General features: G+C 53.6%; 2 protein-coding genes across 2 annotated transcripts; both read right to left on the reverse strand.

The window, feature by feature from the left end:
* Positions 1 to 282: 282 nt before the first annotated feature.
* On the reverse strand, positions 283 to 2,499 carry HOXD9 (homeobox D9). The gene is made up of 2 exons (XM_033112366.1): positions 1,570 to 2,499; positions 283 to 1,223 (listed from the first exon to the last, which is right to left on the reverse strand). The coding sequence occupies exons 1-2, from the start codon at positions 2,366 to 2,368 to the stop codon at positions 982 to 984; spliced, it is 1,041 nt and encodes a 346-aa protein (XP_032968257.1). The 5' UTR covers positions 2,369 to 2,499; the 3' UTR covers positions 283 to 981.
* Positions 2,500 to 5,369: 2,870 nt separating this feature from the next.
* HOXD10 (homeobox D10) lies at positions 5,370 to 8,477 on the reverse strand. The gene is made up of 2 exons (XM_033112365.1): positions 7,682 to 8,477; positions 5,370 to 6,340 (listed from the first exon to the last, which is right to left on the reverse strand). Exons 1-2 carry the CDS (start codon positions 8,424 to 8,426, stop codon positions 6,063 to 6,065), a joined length of 1,023 nt encoding a protein of 340 aa, XP_032968256.1. The 5' UTR covers positions 8,427 to 8,477; the 3' UTR covers positions 5,370 to 6,062.

Below are 8,477 nucleotides of genomic sequence, written 5' to 3' on the forward strand. Positions count from 1 at the left end.
AGGTGCTGGAAGCAAGCTGAGGGAGAGACCAGACCGGCAACCCCCCTCCCCACACACACACACCCCGCCATGGTCTGTGCTCTAAGCTGGGTTTGTCCACACAAAGGGAGACTCGGAGGCAAATCAGAAAGATCTCTCAGGTGGAAGGACCCGGATTTTTAGCAATGTCTCACTCGCAGAGACGGGAAAGAAGTTCCTGAGGGTGATATTTTGCAGAAAGACAGAGAAAGCAGGCACACAGCGTTACGGGCCAGCGTCTGGGCTCCATTTGATCAGGTCAGCATTTATTGGTAGGAAGCGGTAACATTTACAACTGGTCCTCAGGCAGGAACCCGGCGGGCCTACACCCGCGGCAGCCCACGCGAGGCGAGCCCTCCCGGGGGCAGCGGCTCCTCCAGTGCACTGAATAATCCCCACCCCGCCACACCGGAGGCCCTGGGCTCCTCTTTCTGTCTCCTTCCAGGTCTCAGTCGAGGGCCGCGGGCTTCCTGAGGAAAGGGGGCTTTCATAACCGGTGGGCTACCCGGCCGGGCCTCGGCAAGTCTCCGCACTGCCGTCGCTCTGCCGTCATTCTCGGAAGTGGGGCTCGCGTGGCCCTGCTTGAGCAGCGCTGAGGACAAAACTACAGCACTTTTCAGAAACATGGAAGACATTTACAAAGGAGAGGGCTGCTCGAGCCAGCGTGCACTCACAAAATACAGCATTTCCTAAGGAACGAATGGGGCAGGAAAGGGAGGGCACGGGACAGGGCAAAACCCCAAAGCCACTTGGTTTCTCCAACACATAAGCGAGCAAATATAGAGTCCCCCAAATACCTCACAGAGACCAACCACACAGTCACTTCTACCTAAAAAGGGGTGTGTGTGTGTGTGTGTGTGTGAAATGTCCGTATCCCGGAGAGTTTCTGGAAATCAAGCACCCACAAAGAAAAAAACCCACTGCCTTTGCAAAACAGAGCGGTCCCGCCGGCGCCGTGCCGGGTCAGTCTCCTTTGGGACATTTCTCCTTGCTCATCTTTTTCATTTTCATCCTACGATTCTGGAACCAGATTTTGACTTGTCTCTCTGTGAGATTCAGAATTCTTGCCACCTCGTAGCGCCGGTCCCGGGTGAGGTACATGTTGAAGAGGAATTCTTTCTCCAGCTCCAGCGTCTGGTATTTGGTATAGGGACAGCGCTTTTTCCGGGTGGAGCGAGCGTGGATCCAGTTTGCTGCGGGGTTGTCTATGAAGAGGGGGGTTTGGAGAAGGGGAGCGAGGGGCGGAGGGGAGGCAGGGAGAGACGACAGGGTGGGGGAGAGAGGTCGTTAAATTAATTTCACCAAGGATGGTCGCTTTTCACAACTTGGGGGAATTATCATAAAAAACCTTAATGCCCGCGCTCTGTTTACCGTACAAACCGCGCACCCAGGGTAGGTGGTTATGGGAAGCTTTTTTATGGATGTGTGTTGCTCGCCTAGGCTAAGGTAGGCGTCTAGACGTTTTTATAGGTTAGTAAAACTATCAGTTTTGCACATTCGAGCCTTACAGGTTTCAGCAATAAATCAGGGGGCAATTTCTTTTGCACTTACTTGGGTCAAGTTGCTGCTGTGGTGGCTGCGGATGCTGCTTCTCCTCCTCCTTCAGCGGGCAGCCGGGGCTCGGGTGGTCGCTGCAAGCCGAGGGCTCCGACGAGCCGCCTGTCCCGGCCCCAGCCCCAGCCCCGATCCCTGCCCCAGGCCGGGTTCCCCCAGTTGCCGCTGCCGCCTTGTCCCGTAGGAACGAGTTGCACGAGAACTCGGGGCCGCCGCTCCCCTGGGACTCCCGGGCCGCGGAGCACTCAGTCTGTTTGGAGGAGGAAGACGAGGAAGTGGAGGAGGAGGTGGAGGTGGCGGCGGTGGCGGCGGCGGGGGTCGGGGCCGCTCCGGTTTCAGGCTTAATCCCGTAGTGGCGCCTGTTGGGTGGGCCGCTGGAGCCAGGGCTGGGACCAGGGCCCTGGCCACCGCCGCCTCCACTGCCGCCGCCGCCGCCTGCGCCGCCTGGGAAGCCGGGCAGTGGTTCCATCCAGGAGCGCATGTAGCGGCTGGGCTCAGAGGCTGCGGCAGCCAGGGGCGGCGGGGGCACGTATGGGTGGTAGAGGCCGCTCATCGCCGCCGCCGCCGGGGGCTGGGAGGGCACCGCGGACCACGAGGCAGAGAACACGGCCGATTTGGGGGCAAAACTACACGAGGCAAACTCCGTGGCGGCGGCGGCCGGGCTGTCGGCCACACCTGCGGGCCTGCCCTGCGCGCCGGGCCCAGGAGGTCCGAAGCGCGCAACGAACACCTCGTCGCCCTCATGTCCTATGAGCGAGTCCACGTAGTAGTTGCTGAGGGTGCCACTGGAGGACATTTTGAAGCACCGTGCGCTCCCACCCAAGGTTACACTGCCCGCCGCCGCGCCGCTCCCCGCCGGCGCCCGAGCCGCCGACTAGTTCGCAGGCTGCAGCCTCCACCATTGGTCGCGCGGCCCACGTGATCATATTTACCAATACCAGGAGTAAATCAGTCCGCTAAACTGGGGGCTGCTGTGATTAAAAAAAAAAAAATCATCATCAACATAAGCCATGCAATTAAAGCTCGCGGGTCCCGGCCAGTGCACCGGACTTGGCACAGCCTGGCTCGGCCAGCTCGGCAGCTACTGGGACCACACGCCCGACTGCAGCCGGAGGAGGCGCTGGGGACTATTTGTTCGCTTCCTTTTGCCGCCCTTGGTCTTGCAGTTCGGTCCCGGCTCTGCCTCCCCAGCGCCTAGGCTCTCAGCTACCGACTGCGCGTCCTGGGCTCACCGAGAGTTTGGGCACAGCCGGGAGCAGCCGGGGTCGCGCAGGCCTGGTGCGGCCCCTAGCAGCCCGGCCTTCAGAGGCGGCCCCCTGGCGCCCGAGGGGAGTTCTTCTCCCTGTGCCTCTCTCCCTACTCAAACCCACCCCCTCCTTACACATACCCCCCCACACACGCTCTCTCACAGCTTGTCGTGTTGTTTAAAACAGGTGGAAGACCTCTGTAATGATATTATGCCTTTCAATAAAAATTTTATGAGGTGTATTTGATTATAGATTAATGTGTCCCTAATAAAACGGACGGATGGAGCAGCTTGGAGGGTCCCCTCCCCCTACGACACTCACACACGCCCGCGCAGCCACACACATCCCCGACGTGAGGCTGAGCACACGCCGCGGCCCGACGGGTGAGCTGGGGCGGACTTGACCCGCGGGCTGGGCGCAGCGGCGGCCACAGACGGAGCTTCTGTCTGCCCTCGAAGCGGCCAGCAGGCTGGCGAGTCGGCACCGTGCGGACAGTGGCGGCCAGAGTGCCTTGTCTTCTCCGGGGCTGCTAGAAGGCCCTGGAAGAGAACATACCATAGGGCAGAACCCAAATGGTAGCGCAGGCCCGCGCCCGCCCGCCGCCCAGACCCTCCCAACAAGAGGCCAGCAGGAACCGCATCTCCGGGGCAGGGCCGCTTTGCCTGTTTCCCACTTAGAGGCCTCCAAGCGGATGCCTGAGATGTCTTAGAAATGGCCTGGTCCTTGGGCCACTCACTTCTGAATTCTTTTCTTTTTTTCTTTTTTTTCTTTTCTTCTTTCTCTCTCTCTCTCTCTCTCTCTCTCTCTCTCTCTCTCTCCTCTCTCTCTCTCCTCTCTCTCTCTCTCTCTCTCTCTTTCTCTTTTGCCTCCTGAGGTAAGGCTAGGCAGCCTTGAATCTGAGGCAAATGCCCATTGTCACTCCCAAATCCATGGTACAAAGCCTCGGAAGCTCGGCTGGGAGCCGAGACAAAAGCAGCCGGGAGCCGGCAGCGGAGGATATATTCCTCGCTCTACAAGTTGCTCAGCGCACCCTTGGAGGGCTCCCAGCCCACCTCAAGCCCAAAAAAGAAGGGGGGAAATGGCTACTTCTGGCCTGATTGTCTTTGCCAATGGCTTTCTAATTTTGTTCCAGAGTTGCTGCCTTTGCCTGTAGCGCGAGTTTTCCTCCGAGAGACATGGCCCCCTGTCAACAATTAATGGAGCTCCCCACATAACGGAGGAGACGGAGAAGTCAAAATTGCCCACCTTCTCCTGCCCAACCAGTGGAGATCTGGACAAATGGATTCCAGTGTTCCCAACCTGGCATTCCTTCCGACCAGGCTCTCTTCCACCCTTAGGAAATGGATACTCTAAAGGGTTCTGTCTTGGAACTGGGGCAGGTTCTTGGTTTTGAGGAGGAAATTTAAAACTCTGAATAAATACGGAGTCTGCCAGACTCCCTGGATGAGGGCTGTAAGGCTTAGAGCCCATAAATATATTGTTTTTAGAAATGAAAAACGTTTTCTGTGAAGCTGCTTGAAGCTGTTGGAGACTCTTTGAAACTGCAGCACAACCTGGGGTAACGAATTCTCTGTCAGCAATTCTCCCCAAGGCTTCTCCTCCCTTCTCCCTGGCAAGACTAGATAAGTCTGGAATCTATTGGGCTGAGGATCCTGCAATATATATAGTGGTGAAAGCTGGAGTTTTCCAAGCCATGGTAGCAGCTAAACATTGGACTTCATAGGAAGTCATGTTTATTTGCAAATTGTCTTTCGGTCACCCTTTATACATTTTCTTGCCTCCCAGATACAGTGGCTCCAACCAGCATTTTGTAATTAAACAGAGGAAGGATTTACTGGGGAAAATCTTCTCTTCCTTAAAAACAATTTCATGTGTGCCACTAATAGGTAATGACTGAGCATAAAATTTTTCCATAAGGAAATTAGGGCAAAGTGGGATGGCAAAACTCATCCATCCTCTGCTTTGCTGTGGCCTGGCTGTCTTGTGCTTGGGGATGAGGGTGAGAATGAGGGAATGGGGGCAGAACTGAATCTGATGCAATGCTAAACGGAGCTTGTCCTTGTTCCTGCAATGGAGGCCATGCAGTTTCCAGGTGGTCAAGACTGGTTTCAACCCAGCCCCTGATGATTTCACACCAGCCAGAAATTGCCAAGACCCTACTGAAAGCATTAAAAAGAACACAACTGAAACCAAAGAGAGGGAGCTCTGAGGAAAAAGCAGCTTGGGCACAGGCTTACGTACTCACCAGGCTCGGGCTAGAGAGAAATTTACACCCATTGAGAATTCAATTCAATCATTGGGGGGCAGGGGAGAGAGGACTCTCTTTCCTCCCAACCATGGAAACAGCACACCCAGGCTGGGTATCACTCCCCCGACCACTGCCAAATTTCAGGACCCTAGGCCTTCTCCAGCTTCTCTCTTCCACATCCCTTCCCCTGCTCTCTATGCCTCCCCTCAACTGCCCCAAACAAGCAGTTTGACAGGAAGATAATCTCACCAAAAGTTTTCATTTGCACTATATTTCCATTTCAGAAAGCAGAAGGAGCGAACTCATTTCCAGAGTTTATTGCATTATACATGCGACCAGAACATGCACAGAAAAGACAGGTTGCTGTTGCACGCTATCAAACCACAGATGCACCACAAGGAAAGGCTACAAGGCATAAATCGTCAATATTCCATCTCACCAAGGACAATTGCTAAATTCATTTGCAAAAAGATACATTGTAATGTGCTTTTTAGGCCCCCTCCCCCCAAAGCTTGTGGGTTTTCTTAATCTTTTTTAAATATATATGTAATTTAAGTACTTTTAAGTACTGATATTCAAAACGCCATGAGCTCATGGACTAATCACACACAGAGACCTTTTGTGTTAGGAAAAACATGAAAAAGTCACATTGCTGGATGGATGAATGGATTGATGGATGCTCTACAGTTCCAATAAGTTAAGACTCAAATGAAAATGTGCAGTAATAGTTACCCTGCATTACGATGAAAAATAATAATAAATTACACGTGCTAGTTTTTTTAATATATATATATACATATATATATATACTCATAGGGATTACAGATCACTTGCAGCACGAACAGAATGACCCCAAAGTCACATTCTAGCAGGAAAACAAAACAAAACAAAACAAAGAGCAATGAAGGTTTTGTTTCCGCCTTCCGAGTCCTCCAGCACTCGGCCCTGGAACTCAGTGCCCCCTCTTTGATCCTGGCCTTCCACGGGCCTTGGACCTAAGAGAAGGTGAGGTTGGCGGTCAGTTCTCGGATCCGGTTCTCTCGGCTCATCTTCTTGAGTTTCATTCGGCGGTTTTGAAACCAAATCTTGACCTGCCTGTCGGTGAGATTAACGCTCTTACTGATCTCTAGGCGGCGCTCGCGGGTGAGGTACATATTGAACAAGAACTCTTTTTCTAATTCCAGCGTTTGGTGCTTAGTGTAAGGGCACCTCTTCTTTCTGCCACTCTTTGCAGTGAGCCAATTGCTGGTTGGAGTATCAGACTTGATTTCCTCTAACAAAATTAAAGGGAGAAGAAGAAAAAAATCAAGAATTTTTTTTTCTCTCAGTCTGTTCAAATGTACCCTTGGCCATGACCCCGCTGGCAGCCAGGCTGCTTTGGGAAATACTGGTATTAAACATTACTCACATGAGGTGGGCCCTGGAAGGGATTTGTAATTGATGCCAGATTAGTTTAAATGCCCCAAATGACACGATGGGCGGATACTCTCGCCCTCTGTGTCAGGGTTCTCTCTCTCAAGTTTCTGACCTGCACAAAACATTAGTACAACAGTAAACTTTCAGGATCTCCCCAGCAACATTCTAAGTGGTCAGCTTATGACAAGGCTGGAGTGTAAGACAGCAAGCCACAGCCTAGACAAGCCTACCAACCCCATTGCTCCCTCAAGTCCCCAAGTCAGCCACGTTTTCCCCACTTCTCCGAGTCAATTGGGGGAGCCCCATAGGTGTCCATTCTCTTTCAATGTATAACCAAGGAACTGAGTACATCCCCTCAGTCCTGCCTGGGCATTGTTCCATTCCCCAGATTTTCCTGAATTCTTCTGCCTTCTTGCCCCCACACAAAGGCATTCCCCTAGAAATATAGCTTCTTAATGTGGCCTACGTCTGGACACTGGGGGAGAGGCTCAACGGCAAGGTTCCTTCTCAAAAAACCAGAGCCCCTGGCTCTTTGCCCTAGCCCAGACCTAAGGCTGGCTCTGTCAGGTGGGCCATGCAGATTCCATTCTCCCCTCTTTCGCCTTTGCCCCCTTTGCAAACGGATTACAAAGCTTGCTGCACTTTCCCACAGACAAAGCCAAGGTTACCTAGCCCCACAGAGGCAGGGAGCTCTGCTCTCCCAGCCCAAGCGCCAAACAGCCAAGCCATCTGGTTCCCCTTGCCGCCTCCAAGCTCGCAAGATGCGGGGTGCATACACTTGAACACAAACACGATGCCTTGGACCACCTTAAAATCATCATTGGGTGAAAGGTAAAGCTGGGACTACAAATCTGAGTGGGAGAAAGGAGATTCTGAGGCCGTGTTTACGAGCCGCAGGTTTCATTTGCACTCCTTTGTTGCATTTCAGATCTAGCTCAGGAAAAATAAACCCGGCAAGCCCTTCCTCTGCTCGGGCGCCATCACGTAGGGCCAGGACTAGCCAGGAGGGCCAGGGCAACCGCGGAGAAGCGGAGACCATCTCCGGACTGAGACTGCTTCTCTAAAAGCTGGGAGGAGCTGCACCTGCGAGTCAGCCCCACCTGGGCTGCCCGGGCGGCGCTGGGCACCCAGGTGCTGCCCCTCTGCCGGGCTCCGGGGCTGCGCGCCCCGCTGGGGTGACAACTTTGCTCATACCGACCTTTGCTTTCCTTCTCCTGTACTTCGGGACTGGACACGGAGACCTCAGCCAGGCAGCTCCTCTCTTCTGGAAGGCCACCCTTGGCCTCGGGGCTCTCCACCTGGGAGACTTTGGTGGGCTCCTGGCCGCTTGCAGGCTCGTTCATCTTCTTTTCCATTTGCAGCTGGGCAGCCGAAAGCTGCGGCTTGGCCGCGCCGCGAGGGTTGAGCTGGAGCATGACTGTGGAGCTGCCTTCGGGGCTGTTATTGTACTCTTGGGTTTTCCCGGTGGCGTAGGTCTGACTCAGTCTAAAATATCCAGGGACAGGAACCTCGGGGTTCTCAACGGGACAGGACTCAGGGACCAGCCTCTGGTACGAAGGGACCTCGGCAGAAATGAGTTTGTTGCGCTTATCAGAATACATGCAGCAATTGGATTCTTCCTTAATGTTGGTGGTGAAGGAGCAAGTGGGGACTTGCTGTGTAACAGGTTGCTCTATTCGACAAGATCTGTTCGGGTCTGTCCAACTGTCTACTTGAGGTATATAAGGATGCACATTCATACCCATATTTTGGTGGTTCACTTCTCTTTTGGCCAGAGACGGGAGCAGTCCACAGGTTTGCATTCCATAGGTCCCCATGTCTGCGCTAGGTGGTGGCATGTACATGCTGGCGCTGCTCGAATAAAAACTGTCACTCCTGCAGGCACTGATCAAGGAATCTACTAAAAAAGTATTAGCAGCAGGAGAGCTGTTGGGAAAGGACATTTTGGGGAGGAATTTGAAGAAGAGAGATTGTGTCCTTTGTAGGCTGACATC

This window comes from Rhinolophus ferrumequinum, chromosome 8, assembly GCF_004115265.2.
Source record: "Rhinolophus ferrumequinum isolate MPI-CBG mRhiFer1 chromosome 8, mRhiFer1_v1.p, whole genome shotgun sequence".
NCBI classification, from domain to species: Eukaryota; Metazoa; Chordata; class Mammalia; order Chiroptera; family Rhinolophidae; genus Rhinolophus; species Rhinolophus ferrumequinum.

Excerpts from the sequence above, each read along its gene's own strand:
- HOXD9 (XM_033112366.1), bottom strand. The coding sequence starts at position 2,368 with ATGTCCTCCAGTGGCACCCTCAGCAACTACTACGTGGACTCGCTCATA. Across the intron at positions 1,224-1,569 it reads ACAGCAGCAACTTGACCCAA|ACAACCCCGCAGCAAACTGG; the intron begins GTAAGTGCAAAA and ends CCCTCTTCATAG.
- HOXD10 (XM_033112365.1), bottom strand. The coding sequence starts at position 8,426 with ATGTCCTTTCCCAACAGCTCTCCTGCTGCTAATACTTTTTTAGTAGAT. Across the intron at positions 6,341-7,681 it reads ACAGGAGAAGGAAAGCAAAG|AGGAAATCAAGTCTGATACT; the intron begins GTCGGTATGAGC and ends TAATTTTGTTAG.